This window comes from Bos indicus x Bos taurus, chromosome 1 (assembly GCF_003369695.1).
Source record: "Bos indicus x Bos taurus breed Angus x Brahman F1 hybrid chromosome 1, Bos_hybrid_MaternalHap_v2.0, whole genome shotgun sequence".
Taxonomy (NCBI): Eukaryota; Metazoa; Chordata; class Mammalia; order Artiodactyla; family Bovidae; genus Bos; species Bos indicus x Bos taurus.
Genome location: NC_040076.1, coordinates 5,885,747 through 5,901,525, shown reverse-complemented (window position 1 = coordinate 5,901,525; position 15,779 = coordinate 5,885,747). Strand labels below are relative to the sequence as shown.

Below are 15,779 nucleotides of genomic sequence, written 5' to 3'. Positions count from 1 at the left end.
CCTGGACTGTATACTTCACCTCCATTTCTCTGGTCTACCTTCTCCTTTGATACACATCTCAAAACATAACTTCTCAGAGCATCCAGATTTAAAGACACCACACTGATAGTTCTATGACCCATGTATTCTGGAACTTCTATGTATTTTACTGGTTGATTACAATACTTCATTGATTTAAGTATAGATCTTTAACAAATCTCAAATGAGTTGAATGAGAAAAACAAAGTTGCAATAAAGTATCATTGAGATTCAGGCTGGGCTGCTTTTATTTCTGGGGTCTCAATGCTCTCTTTTATTAAATGAGAAAGTTGGGTGTTACGGTCTTTGAAGTCTCTGCCTTAAGTACTATTATTTTAAATTTATTTATACATGTATGTATATGAATTTTATTTGTATATATGTCACATGAAAAATGTTTTTATATTTATATGCTTTTTATAGCCTGTTGAAAGGAACTTCTGGGTCTGATTTCCATTTACCTTTTGGCTATGCAGCAAAAGCAAAACATTTTGGCTATGTATCCTGGAAGAGGATGCTGCATGTATTAAACTGCTGCTGCTAAGTCGCTTCAGTCGTGTCCGACTCTGTGAGACCCCATAGACGGCAGCCCACCAGGCTCCCCTGTCCCTGGGATTCTCCAGGCAAGAACACTGGAGTGGCTTGCCATTTCCTTCTCCAATGTGTGAAAGTGAAAAGTGAAAGTGAAGTCGCTCAGTCGTGTCCGACTCTTAGCGATCCCATGGATTGGAGCCTACCAGGCCCCTCTGTCCATAGGATTTTCCAGGCAAGAGTACTGGAGTGGGGGTGCCATTGCCTTCTCCGAAATATTAAACTAGTAATAACCAATTCTTTACAACATTTTGGGGTGTTTCCTACTAAATCATTTTCTTCCTTAAGATATTTATTTTGTACCTTAATATGGATTCTTTTCTGACAAATGATCCTAGATGTAGCAAAAGTATTATCAGCCCTATTGTGTTAATTGGGCCCTGTGCTCAATTGTGTCCAACTCTTTGCGACCCTGTGGCTGTAGCCTGCCAGGCTCCTCTGTCCATGGGAATTTTCAGGCAAGAATACTGGAATGGGTGCCATTTCCTACTGTAGGAAAGCTTCCTGACTCAGGGACCAAACCTGAGTCTCTTGCATCTCCTGAATTGGCAGGCGGATTCTTTGCCACTAGCACCACGTTGATGTCATTAAATCTTGATGTTCAATCTGACCAATAGGGATATTCCCATAGGTCACTGAACAGATGTTTCAAAAGCCCTTGTAGCCTAAGAACATTTGTCATGGTCATGATCCCTATGCCCCCCCTCTCTACTTTTCTCTCTGTCTCCCACCACCACCAGTCATAAACAGGGTGTTTATCACCCTTGGGGCCTTCCTGGTAGCTCAGTTGGTAAAGAATCCCCTGAAATGCAAGAAACCCCGGTTCAGTTCCTGGGTTGGGATGTGCCCCTGGAGAAGGGATACTTTATCCACTCCAGTATTCCTGGGTTTCCCTGGTGACTCAGATGGTAAAGAACTCACCTGCAATGCAGGAGACCTGGGTTCATACTTGGTTGGGAAGATCTCTTGGAGGAGGGTATGCAACCCACTCCAGAATTCTTGCCTGGAGAATCCCCCTGAACAGAGGAGCCTGGCAGGCTACAGTCCATGGGGTCACAAAGAGTCAGACACGACTGAGCAACTAAGCAGAGCACAGCACATCACCATTACCCTTTCTAAGTTATTTTGAAATGCAGTAATTAGCTTCATACATGATATTTCTCCAGGTCAAATAAACAAAGCATGTAGAAAAACCTAAACTGGAATTTTAATATATATTTAGGCATTTATACACAACTGTATGTATATTCGGAGAGGGCAATGGCACCCCCCTCCAGTACTTTTGCCTGGAAAATCCCATGGACAGAGGAGCCTGGTAGGCTCCAGTTCATGGGGTCGCTAAGAGTCGGACACGACTGAGCGACTTCACTTTCACTTTTCACTTTCATGCATTGGAGAAGGAAATGGCAACCCACTCCAGTGTTCTTGCCTGGAGAATCCCAGGGACAGAGAAGCCTAGCGGGCTGCCGTCTATGGGGTCGCACAGAGTCAGACATGACTGAAGCAACTTATAAGCATATGTATATTATATATAGTAATATATATAATATATGTGGTAATGTGTGGGTATGTATATGCAATACATTAATATATACTAATTTTATAATTATGATATAACACATACCATATAATAATTAGAGAGGCCTTAAAAACCTAGACTTTCTTTTGCAAAATGCAGAAAACTGAAATGTACAAAGTTTGCTTTTATTGTTGCTTCTTTTGTTATCTTAATTTTTGAAACAGCTATAAAATATAGTTTAAACATAGTTTTAAAAATAGTTTCAAATCATAGTTTAAACATATTTTAAAAAATCACCCTAGTGCTTAAAGCTTCAACATTAGAGTTCAGATAAATGTGTGGCGCTCTAAGAATCCAGATCTGTTTCCCCTCTTTGCAGGATGGAAAGTTCGACTTGAGACAGGCAGTCAGTAGAACCCCTGGGATCTGAGGTACACAGACCCACATACAGTTGTGTTCTCTGTGAGTACAATCTGCACGTTTTGCAGTTTGAGGTACATAAATGAGAATGGAGATGGAGACATTGTGTTCTTGAACAGAAAGGGCCTGAGATAATTGGGGCCTGGAGATAACTTGAGGCTGATTGCTGCTATGTGAACCATGGATTTCTCCTTAATGAGGTGCTGGGTAAACAGCCCACTTCAGAAATCAGACAGAGAACTGCTGCGTCTCAAAGGGTGAAAGTGAACCACGGTGGGCTCTCCGATTGCAGTTGTGGGCAGTGGATGCCTGGAGTTAGAGGTCAGTACCTGGGTTCAGACAGAATCATCACATCACAGTGGATGTCTTGGACAAACAACAGCAAACTCATCTCCCTGAAGGACACGGAGGGGTCTTTGGTCTATGCAGAGAAAAGGAAGAAAGGAGAGCTCTTGAAATTTACATTTTAAATTGAAAGTGAAACCTTGCTGTGGTCCTGGTGGATACAGGGGCTTGTGTGCCTAGTCAGGTTTAATTTCAGGGAAATGAACAAAGTCCCATTTCCACACATGTGATGCCGTGGCTGTAAGTGCGAAGTACAAAGGTGTTGCATATCCTCATGAGGTTTCTCAGTTCAGACCAATGACAATAAAGCAGAACCAACACTGTAGAGGGAACTGAGGGCGAGGCTGGGGTAACCGTTGCGCCCATGTCCTTTGTTTACCACCGGCTTCCTCAACCAAGGAAATGGGCTTATTTAAAGGTTAGGAGACGTGGCCAAGCTAGCAATCACCAGAACTGGAAACATTCTCATTTCGGTGAGCTTTGCACTCTGTCAAACTGCATGCAAAGGGACTGCTAGAATAATCTAGAAAGTACAGAATGATGACTTTAACCATTCATTTTTAAATTAGGCAAGGACAAGTAATAGGAATCTAAATTAAAAAAAAAAATTTTCACCTGTAACTCACCGTATTCACAAAACAAATGGACTTTCTTTTTCCACCTTAATTCTTCGAGTTATCTATAAGCAAGGATGAAATGTAAACATTCCCAATCCAAGATATGTAAAATCATACACTACTTCCTATGCAGTTTTCATTTTAAGGCCTACATTTTACCATAAGGTTTACATTTAATAGATCCTTCTTTCTTGAGTTTCAACTATTCCTTTCTTAACCATTCCTTCCTGTTGATTTAGTCGATTTACAATCATTTATAAAGGTTCTTGCCAATTCGGTAAGCTTGTATAAAAACAGCCTTAGAGTTCAAATATATCCTGAATTAAAAGAAACACACACTGCCCAGAATTCAAAAGGTAAATAAATATTGTCCTTTAGACTCAAAAGATAGAGCTCTCTGACTAGTCTGTTTTTAGGAGATACAGTAACATCTTATACAATATAAACATAGGCAGGTCATCAGAATGCAGCTTCTGTTTATGGTTCCCCAAAGTATGCAATCCAACAGTTTAGAGGTTTAAATTTTTTAAAAAAAGAAAAGCTTTAAAAGTTGTAATTGAGTCTTCACAATGAAAAAGAAAAACATTTGATTTTTGCCATCCTTTCCCCAATTTGAATTATAAAGTACTGGCCCTGGGAATTAAGTATTGATTTTTAAAGACATATTTAGACAGTTTTGCTAAGAAAAGGAACCATGCAAATGGTTTGCAATGAGAATTCATCCTAAGACATCCACACTTACAGCCTCTAGCAGAGTATGTCACAATGCTTGAATCAATATTCAAAGTTAAATTTTGTTTAATTAAGTACAAAAAGTACATAATTGCTGAAAACCTAGATGCTAATAGATTGAAACAGCTAATGCCTGATTTTCTATAAACCCATAGCAGAATTCTAAAGAGGACATACAAGCATCACATTTTATCAATAGCAATTTTTATATAAAGTTTATTTCCTTAATGATTTTTCTGATATTATATTCTGTTGTAGTTATTTTAATGATACTCTAGAAAACTATGTGGCATATTCTATGGAACTGACAATAGGTTTTCTATTTTCCTTGATGCAATTAGTTATAGACTTTTCTGTATTACAGAGTAGGTAGGAACAGTTATAGCAGAAGAGATCTTGATATGGGTTACGGGTTTTTTTTTTTTTTTAATGGACTTTACATATTTATTTTTTAGAACAGTTTTAGACTTATATTCAGAGAAATTCTCATATGCTCCACATCTAGTTTTTCCTATTATTCACAACTTTATATGTGCATAGTGCATTTAAAATTAATGAAACAGGGAGGAGGGTTCAGGATGGGGAACACATGTATACCTGTGGTGGATTCATTTTGATATTTGGCAAAACCAATACAATATTGTAAAGTTTAAAAATAAAATAAAATTTAAAAAAATAAGAAAAGTTAAAAAAAAAAACAAAAAAATAAAATTAATGAAACAGTATTGATACACTATTATTAAGTACAATAGTATGCATTTTTATTCAAATGTCCTTCATTTTCACCTAATATCCTTTTTTCCTTCCAGAATCTCATTCAGAACATCCAATCACATTTATTTATCATGTCTCCTTAGACTTCTCATGGCTGTGACAATTTCTCAGATTTTGTTTATCATGACCTTGAAAGTGTTGGCAAGTATTGGCCACATATTTTGTAGAATGCCTTCTATTGCTATTGATCTGACATTTTTCTCACGTTTAGAGTGGGGATCTGAATTTTGGAGATGAAACCCAGATAAGAAAAGTGCCATTTGCCTTATCACATCAAAGGTACATACTATCAATATGATTTATGCATAGTAACACTGACCTTGATCACTTGGCTCATTTGTTTCAGAGATATGTCTCTTCTCCCCCATTTTTTAACTTTAATCATTTATTTATATCAGTATGAATTCAAGGTCATTTATTTTATACTTTGGTTATAACCCATGTTTGGTTAGACGTGGTGAACTGGAGAGGTTTAGGGTCACCAGACAGAGATGCTGAGAGGGAAGCAGAAAATCGTAATAACTTGGAGCTTTCAGAACATGACTGCCCTGGCGGGTCACGTGGTGAAGAGTCAGCCTGGAATGCAGGAGCCCCCGGTACAATACCTGGGTCCAGAAGATCCCCTGGAGGAGAAAATGGCAACCCACTCCAGTATTCTTGCCTGGAGAATTCCATGGACAGAGGAGCCTGGCAGGCTACAGTCCATGGGGTCTCAAAGAGTCAGACACGACTAAGTGACTGATACTTTATAACCCAATACTACTTTAAAAAAATGTTTGCTCAAATTATTCCATTTTTGACCTTGGGAGCCCAGTACTTGATACCTGTGAACCTTTAACACACTACCATCAGTGGGGTTTTTGGACCACTTCTTTCTCTGGTATTACAAGATACTCCATGATACTACATGATACTCGTGTATTTTTGCGTCAGTCCCAAAAGTGTCCACGTCCACAAGGATGCCTGGGTGCCCGTTGTGTTCATTGCTCCTAGAGCGTCATTGTCTATTGTGAATACCAATCGGTTTATGAGTTGAGTTTTAATTGATCAAATACAGTACATGTTTCACCTTAATATAGTCTATAATCTTTGACTTGCTCAGTGAAACAAATAATGCATTTTAATATAGTTTTCATTTTGCATATTTAAGAAAAAAATAAGTGGTAGTGAACTGCCAGTCTTCAAATTGATCACTGATGACAAGAGTAATAATTAATCACTAGATTTCTATTAAACAAAAATAAATTCTAGTATAAAGCATACATTGGTGAGTTCCTTTTGAAACATTTTTCAGTCAGAATTTTAGTGTTAATAGGCTTTTATACATTATTTTATTTTGTGTTTTGCTTTTCCCCAATCAGCAGTTAACTAGTAATTTATCAAAAGATGTAAGATAGGCTAGTCTTTCAAAAGTATTCAGCCAACTAAGGTACCTAATAATATAGCAAAATAATTTAGAGGTTAAAAGAAAGTGCTTTTAATGCTGTATGGTATTTTTGTAAGATTGTTTTGTGGTTAATAGGAATTTACTCTTAATTTAGTCAATGTCATTGTTTCTTAAGTACACCTTGTAACTAATCTTATCTTGTATTTAATAAATATGTTAACATAACATTGTACAAAATTACATTTTAAAAACCCTTAAATTTTGAAAAAGAACAAAAAGAGAGTAAAATATCACCCAAGTCACACAGGGATTTTTATTTTTTAGTAGCTTACAAGTTACATAAATACAAAATAGCATATTTTTACCTCTTTACTATTTTCCCTTCAGGGTAAACCTGAGCTTTCCATTTGACTTGCAATTAATAATATTAGAATGTTAATGTAATTAGAGTTTAGGTTTTTCCAGTTTGATATGACAACTTGATCTCAATAGAAAGTCAAGACGAGAAATTTATTTAGTTCATGTAGCTGGTGTACATTCCTTTTTATTTAAATGTTTGCATTTCTCTATGAAAATTTATCACAAAAAATCAGATACACATTTAAAAAGTATATAGTTTGAGTTTAAATATAAAAAGAACTTTAACTTACTACAAATTATATTCTTAGAAAATATATTATAAAACTGATATATTTTTTCCATTTAAAACAATGCTAAAAAAGTAAGCCTCAAAAATGAAAACAGGAAAATGGCCCCATATCACATTTTAAGCTAATAAAAATGATATACCTTCAGAATAGGCTATGTGGTTTTTAAAAATGTTTTCTTCATAATACAGAACAATCTAAACATTTTAAATCTATTCTTAAAGCTTTTTAAAAAGATATTCTGAAGTAAGGAGTGGGCAGAATTTGGGTAAGACTGAAGAAGCAGCAGGATGTGTGCTCACATGAGTTTTGATGTATATATACTGACAGTTCAATGGTCTTAATGTCCAGTGTTACCTTAAATATGTTCTGGGTAGTATGAGTTCAGTAGGACCTTAATGGTTGTGATTTAAGTAAGGGTCTTTTGATGATTAAACTGTGGGAGATACCATACTAAACAACAACAACAAAACAGAATTCTTTGTGCAGAATTAGAAACAACATTTAATATGTAAACCTGCCCCATGAATCTCTAAAGGAGAGCATTTCCCCATGCTTACTTAACCAGACAAATCAATTATTCTTCAGCATGAAACTCCTACCCTGTTCATTAATCAAAAGAAAGATCAGGCTGAGGAGGTACCTGCATTAACCCTAACACAAGTCATACATTTCACATATGATACCACTTTTCTTCTTTGCAATGAATCCATGAGTTTGTTATTATTATTTATCCTTCTATAACTAACACAATACATTAGTAATTTTCTTGAGGCCAATTAGAAAAAGGCAGTTAGAAATATGACTTCCCTTCCACTTGTAGTTCCCCACCATTCTTTCTTTGAGCTGAAATAATTTCTGGAAAATTTTAGCATATAGATAAAATATGTTACATTTTCTATGGATAATTATCTGTGAAACAATAAAAGAGGATTAAGAGGCCATAGGATAACTCACCACTACTCGTATCTATCAATCAATCTCCCCTGAAAACCATTTCAATTGCTGGTACAGTCTCATTAAAAATAGTGTGTTGGCTAGATATTAGGCAACAAGGTTCCCCTCCAACTAGGTTATCTCCCTGAACCCCTTCTTATTGAGAAATTATGGGGAGTCCAATGATAATAACAGCAACAGTTCATTTCTCTGATATTTTGACTTCAGCTTAGTTTAAACTGTTGTGTAACTGACATACACAAGTCCATTTACAATACAGTATAATTTAATGCAAGGGCTTGAAACTTGAGATTGGAATGTCTAGCTCCAAAGCCCAGCATTCCTACTAACTAGCACTGGAATTTAGGCAAAGTCACAAAGTCTTGGCCTTCTCAAAACTGGAGATTAAAAGCCATGTAGGAAAAGTACTGCAAGTCAGGTTTACACAGTATAAATATTAGACCTGTAAAATCCATTAGACCTGTAAAATCAATATTAAAGAAAAAGGTGATTTATGCAGATAATAAGGCAAAAGATCTGCTCATTTGCAGAAATACGTTCACATTATCCAGAGACTCCTTTTTTATCCTCTATCAGATAGCTTCTCCTCCAGATTTTTTTCCCAGGGTCAGTGGAGTTTTAAAGTCAGTGATGACATCAGCATGCTTTCTCAGGGTGAAATCTACCTCAGGGCCAAATAGATCTTCCTAAACAGAGGCAGGGATTTCTGCTCCAGGTTTGGCAGCATGAATCCACTCTGTCTGTCCTCTGTGCATTTGAAGGCTTGGACTTATTCCATGTGGACTATGACATGGATATAATAAACTGAAAGCAGAAAATGAATAGAGAACTCTCCAAGAATAATGCTGCTGCTGCTAAGTCGCTTCAGTCGTGTCCGACTCTGTGCGACCCCATAGACGGCAGCCCACCAGGCTCCCCCGTCCCTGGGATTCTCCAGGCAAGAACACTGGACTGGGTTGCCATTTCCTTCTCCAATGCATGAAAGTGAAAAGTGAAAGTGAAGTCACTCAGTCATGTCCGACTCTTAGCGACCCCATGGACTGCAGCCTACCACGCTCCTCCGTCCATGGGATTTTCCAGGCAAAAGTACTGGAGTAGGGTGCCATTGCCTTCTCCGAGAATAATATCTGACACTAAAACATTAAAAGTGTCTTCACTGAAGGCCTTATGAAAATTTTCCATGGTGACATAGATTGTAAACCATTAGAATATAAGAATCAAAGAGCCAGGTGCATTTTGTCCACTGTGGCATGCCTTGCATGTGTCTGGCTCACAGGGGCGTGTGCTTAGTTGCTTAGTTGTATCCGACTCTTTGCGACCCCATGGACTGTAGCCTGCCAGGTTCCTCTGTCCGTGGAAATTCTCCTGGCAAGGATACTGGAGTGGGTTGCCATGCCGTCCTGCAGGGGATCTTCCCAACCCAGGGATCCAACCCAAGTCTCCCACATTGCAGGGGGATTCTTTACCATCTGAGCTACCAGGGAAGCCCAGCTCATAGGTGAGGAAGCATGTAATAAATATTTGTCTGTTGAGTGAAGAATGAATATTAAAATGACAAATAATTCATTTTGTGATGGCAGAATAAAGTTGTGAGTTTTTGTACACTTCAGCAAAAATATGAATATGCAGTGTTACTTTGAACTTTGGGGATATTTATGATTAAATATTTAAAAAATAATGCTATAGTCAACTTGATGGTTGAAATAAAATACATTTGGATCTCTCTTAAGGAGATAAAAACGTTTGAACAATAATATTGTCATGTAAATTTCCATTCTATTCACATATTCCACAGTATTTCTCTTTGTATACTATATTTAATTACATAATAGTAATACACTGTATTTCTATAGTGGTTTGTTTGCAAATAACAAAAAACATAGTTTATTTGATCCTCCCCTGTGAAATAGGAAAAGTAGATATCATTACTACAAATTCACAGGTAAAGGGAAACAGGCTCAGAAATATTAAGTGTCAGAAACATATACCACACTACTTGTTAGGTCCCTGTTTATAAAACAAATTTCAATGATAATAATTTTTAAAATGTTCAAAAGGACTTCCCCGGTAGCTCAGTGGTAAAGAATCTGCCTGCTGACGCAGGAGACATGGGTTTGATCCCTGGTCTGGGAAGATCAATGCTGAAGAGCAATTAATCCCATGCAGCACAAGCTACTGAGCCTGTGTTCTGGCACCTAAGAGCCACAACCAGAGAAGCCACCGCAATGAGAAGCCGGCGCACCGCAACTAGAGAAAAGCCCACGCAGCGCCAAAGACCCAGCACAGCCAAAGAGAAATGAGCAAAAAGTAAAAATCCGTTTAACAAGTCTAAAAATTAAAAACAATTACAAAGCAACTAATAAATCCATAGACTGTTTATAGCCCTTCCCTTATCTATTTTCTGTACTTTTACCAATGACATTGTGAGGTTGCAATTGCTTTAATTTGATTTTTCAGATGCAAACAAAAGCCTGTGAGAGAGAATGTCTTGCTGAGACACATTTCTAGTGAGTCTTAGAGGTGGAACCCAAGCCTGTGATGTCTGACAACAACCATGTGTCAGAAAGCCTGGTGGCCCAACTCTTAACTCTTAAATGCTAAGCTAACCACCACCTCTGTGATTGGGTATGCTGAGATGATACATTAAAATATACTATGCAAATATTTAATCCTGTTACTATTGTTATTAGAAATATGCTACATCTGTCCCAGAAATTACATATGCATATAGAATTGTTTTTCTTTTTCTTTTGTCCACTACTGGTGGTACCTACCATCTACTCAAGTCACCTAGACCCAGGTCTAACTATTGGTTATCTGGCTATGTAACAGAGATGTCTGTCATCGAAGCAGGTGTGTGTGATTAACTGGCTGTTGACAAACACTGGGGTGTGAGACAGAAAGACAGGAATAACCCCAGCGTGCTCTAGAGAACTCACTGCCTCCAGTCATTATTTCTCTTCCATGCTGGCTGTTGTAGAACCTCTGAAGTATAGTTAGGAGTAATGCTTAGGACCTCTTTGCCCTATAGAACCCCCTTTATATAAATTATGTTTCAAGATTGTAAACTTTTCAACAGACATCCACAATATGCATGAAAACCATGCATAATACACATAATCAAGACCTCTCTAATTCTTAGGATGCATGAATTTTCTGTTAAATTTTATCCCTTTCATTCACTTTTTTTCTCAATGGCTGAAGTTTAAGCAGACACTCTTGCAAGAAAAGTAGATGTGTAATTAATTCATCCAAGATTCAAGTGCTTCCTTACAGTGCAAAGTGCCAGACATCTATGTTTTACTTGGGGATATTTCCAGTTATTGGAACACTTGTAATACTAATGCAAGTTAATGATCAAGTGTCCCTTTTTGTTGATTGGTTGATTGGTGGGTTGGTTGGTTAGATGGTTAGTGGTTTGTTGAAAAGAGGAAGGAAAGATAAGAAGTGAAAAATAGTGTGTTTTCATTCTTCTCTTTCCTTTTCTCAACACACACAGTGGCTCAGTCCCCAACTCCTTTGATATTGCATACTCACTGTTGGACTTGACTGACATAAGAAACTCACTGTAGAGAGGCAGGTTTCCACTGAGCTAAAGCCAGTTTCCATGGTGCTGAAATGTGCGTTTAAAAGTAAGCATGGTCCTTAGGTGCCTACAGGTTGGTGTTCATGCCAAGCACAGGTCACAGAGGAGCCAGAAGAAGTAAGATGTTTGTCCTGCATATAAACAGCACCGTGCTAGCTATTTCACTTTATGCATTTTGGTTCCCATTTAGAAAAAGAAAATCTCATTATCGTGCAGCATATATTTTAAGGTTGGTGAATCACGTTGGGTTGTTTTAACTCTGAAAACTAATTTAAATGGATGAGTGTGATTGCTTGGAGCTTAGGTAAATAATCAGATCTGTGAATAGATATGTCCTAACATACTTTCACATCCCCTCCGGAAATTCCTTTAGATTTGGGTGATATAGGAGAGGAAAGTTCTTTCTTAAGATTATTGTACAGGAAGGGGAAACTGTTGGCTGGCATACCTTATTCTAGAGTGTCTAAATTTGTCTTTTATAAGATATATAAAATATACCCAAAATACCAATTAAGTTAATGAACACTGGAAATTGTAACATACTCATTGTTTACGCTGTGTTTGTTCATAGGAGTGAACAATCCTAGAGTGTGTAGGGTTGATTGCATCCCCCTTCCCCCCAAAAAAATAAATAAAAGAAAAAAAAGATTAAAAAATTTAAGGTTAAAACATAACTAAGGTGAAGGATATTTTAGCTATGAGTGGTACTTTTTGTAGAGGAATCTTTTGGGACTTCTTAAATGAACAGTCTAAATCATCCATTAAAATGTGCATTATCATAATTTAGAGAAAGATATCTGCGGTAAAAGTTAGTATTTGAGATCTTTTCTGTCCTTGAAAAACAGATCCCATGTGCCTAGAGAAAATGCATTTCAAAATAGTAAACTTCCTTTTTTTTTTTTTTTTTAAATTTTCAATGGGGATATTCAGTGACAGGAACTAGGTTCTGAATCTTTGAAAAGAGATGCGTTCATTGCAGGTCAGAATAGTTATTGAACAATTTCAGCCACTTTAGTGTCATTATGAAAGAGTGCCCTGGATGGTTCCATGCACGTTCGGTCAGTTCCTGGAAAGGGTATAAGTTAGAAGTCCTCGGAGATGAAGACCTCAGTCTTAGTGCCTACAGTGAGAAACTGGAAAAGCTGGGAGCCCCGCGTGGTGTCAAGACTTCACCTGCGGCTCTCCGCCTTCACTGGGTCTTTAAGAAGCCCAGTAGGTTGGGGGAAGAGGACCAACTGAGAACTAAAGGAATAGAAATTGGTTTTAGTGTGCCAGGGAGAGCATTAAAGTAGTCAACGAGCTTTTTCAACCCAAAAAGCCGCTCAGAAATCGCTCTGTGCCTTCACAGACCAGACCTTGGTGGCGGGTGCTGTGTGTTTAGGTCCCTGAGTCCACACGCTAGCAAAGATCCCTCTCTCCCCTGTTATTACCCCACCCTCCTTAGGCGGCCCCCGGGGTCCCTATCCTCAGTCTTCCAGTCTCCTTTTATCCCACCTTGAGACGAAAGTCCAGAGTCTTCCAGCGACTTACCCTGACGGTTTGGATCGTGCTCAGTGGCACGCAGGTGGGGCAGACTGGGGAGAGGGTGGAAAACTTAGGGGCCGGCTCGCGGCGCTAATTCGGCGGTCCTCCTGACTCCTTGAGCCCTCAGCCAGAAGTCAGACCCCAACTCTGCCCTACTCTAACGGAACCCTCCAGACTCCTCGAGCAAGAACCCAACTTAAGTAAGAAAACTTGAAGGATCGGGGTGAGCAGACGCAGGGAAGAACCCGCATCCCTGGTGGTCCCCAGTTCGACTCCTGAGATCTGGGCATCCCGCGGATACCCAGAGACTTGGTTGCCAGGACCCCCGGGGCGTGCATCTGGACAGCGCGATGCCTACCGAGGCGCAGAGGAGAAGCGCATCTCCTGGCCCAAACCGACCGCCTGCAGCCCCCTACACTCAGAGTAGCAAGCCGGTCCAGGCGAACCTGGATCGCTGGCTCTCTTGCCCGCGTTCCTGGAGCCCCGATTAAAAAAAAAAGAAACCCGCCAACTGTACTCGCGGGGAAGCCCGGCACTGGCCAGGAGGGAAGCGGTGACGCGGCTTCTTTCCCGGAGCCTCGGGTGGGCACTGACCTCCACCAGCCCCCAGCTCCTGCCCCCCGGACCGACGCGCGCTCCCTCGCCCCGGGACCCCGAGGCGCCCGCGCTGGCCGCGGGGAGCCACCGCGTCCCCAGAGCGGGCCTCCTGGAGCGCTCCCCCGCCCCGCGGGGTTCACTCACCGATCCGGAGTACTTGCGGGGCGGTCTGGGGGAGGACGGAGCCGAGGAAATAGAGAAGCGTCCAGCCAGCGTCCCTGGTCCTCAGCCTGGGCTGGGCGAGGAGTGTGCGGCGCTCCATCTTCCTGGCTTCTTAATTCATGCCGAGACCCAGCCGCCGCCGCTCGCCCTGGAGATGCTGCCCGCTGGGCTCGGGTCCCTGCCTCATCCTCCCTGGGATGCTAACGCGGTGATACCCAGCGCGCTCCCCTGGCGGAAAGAGCTTGAGGGAACCGGCGTGGGATGGCGGAGCCGGCGGGCGACGATGGGCTCGCTCTGGGCTTCTGGCTTCTGCCGCTAGCCCATCACCGTTCCTCGTCCTCCTCCTCCATGGGCCGCGGGTCTCGGAGAAGCCGCGCGCAACTGCTCCCGGAACCGAGAGACCAGCCGGGGAAAGTTGCTGCCCCAATTCGCCGGAATGTCTCCCTCATTCGTCCTCGGGTCAGATGAGAAAGTGGGGTGGCGGCAGGGATGGGGGGCAGGTGGAGAGTGCCACGAGACCAAGTGGGGGGGGAATGGAGAAAGAATACGGAGGAAGAAGGGGAGAGGGTAGGGGGTGAGTTGGTGCAGGGGCTCTCAGTGAGCAGGAGGAGCTCCCGCAGGTTAACTGGGATCCGAGCCACGCTTTGGCTTCTCGGTTCTCCCTGGCCGCCTCGCCTCGCTCGCCTCCCCTCGCTCGCCCCACCCTTTATTTACTGCCCGCCCCAATACACCCATCCAGACACCCCGACGCGCGCACACGCACGCACATTCTCCCTCGTCCTCAACTTTGCGCCGTAAGGCTGGAAAGTGTATTGAGGATTGCCTCCTGAAGGCAGAACATTTAACTTGATGGTCAGAGCAGAGCCAACCTCTGCGCTGGGCCGCGAGTGGCCGAGGAACCCTCCTTGGAAATGTCCCCGGGCGCCTGTGTGAGGGTCTCCGAGAGGAGATTCTTCCCCATCACTTGATGGAAAAGCGCCATCTCGGACGCCAGCATTTCGGGGAATAGAAGAGCTCTTATTTTAACTCTGGCAAAGAGGAAAGAAAGCAGGAGGAGGAAGAAGAGAAGGAGAAATGAAACCTCGGTACTCAAAGATTAAAGTGGCTTCTCTCCTATTCAGACCCCAGATAATCTCTTGTAAATTGCCTCTATTTACATATGCAGAACTGGGAAAGAGGCAGCTTCCAGCGCGGCTCCTTGTCTTGGTTTTCTTTTCGACTGGCACGTTTGAACGCTGGAAGAGAGGCTATTTTAGCTCTGCAGGTTTGAAGACTATTTCTTTGTGGAAGGACAAGGACGCTTCCCTGGGGAAATCATCAGCATTTGATCATTTTGGTTTAATTTCCTTTGAGCTTTGTGGGGGAATGTTCTATATAAATGTTGGCTAGCTTTGCATTAACATTCATAGACAATTTTTTTTTTCACTCAAAGTATGGATTTTGGAGAACTAACCTACACTGAGTTAATTCACCTGAAAAACATGTCCACAGTTTACAGACCTACAATAGGAAAGGATTACAAAAGAAACCTAACATAACTTCAGGTACTTTCATTCACTCTAACATGTAGTGCCAGGCACTACACACACACACACACACACACACACACACATATATAAAGAGAGAGAGAGAGAGACTATATATGTGTGTGTATGTGTTTGTGTGTGTAAAGTTGCTCAGTCGTGTCCAACTCTTTGCGACCCCATGGACTGTAGCCTGTCAGGCTCCTATGTCCATGGGATTTCCCAGGCAAGAATAATGGAATGGGTAGCCATTTCCTTCTCCAGGGGATCTTCAGACCCAGGGACAGAACCTGCGTCTCTTATGTCTCCTCTATTGGCAAGCGGGTTCTTTACCACTGCACCACCTGGGAAGCCCACGTGGGTCTTAGTCTCTGACTCTT

The 15,779-nt window shown here is 41.0% G+C and overlaps 1 protein-coding gene across 8 annotated transcripts in view; it reads right to left on the bottom strand.

Annotated features, from left to right (window-relative positions):
- GRIK1 (glutamate ionotropic receptor kainate type subunit 1) overlaps positions 1-15,448 on the bottom strand; it is a 474,700-nt gene extending 459,252 nt beyond the window's left edge. For 2 of the 8 annotated variants that reach the window (XM_027540037.1, XM_027539869.1), the window contains exon 1: positions 13,859-15,444. In XM_027540037.1, coding sequence (XP_027395838.1) covers positions 13,859-13,976 — 118 coding nt within the window. In that variant the 5' untranslated portion in view covers positions 13,977-15,444. Of the gene's footprint in view, positions 1-13,858 lie in introns of all 8 variants that reach the window. The other 6 variants (XM_027539698.1, XM_027540112.1, XM_027540202.1 and 3 more) reach the window with 5 other exon arrangements.
- Between the last annotated feature and the right edge of the window lie 331 nt (positions 15,449-15,779).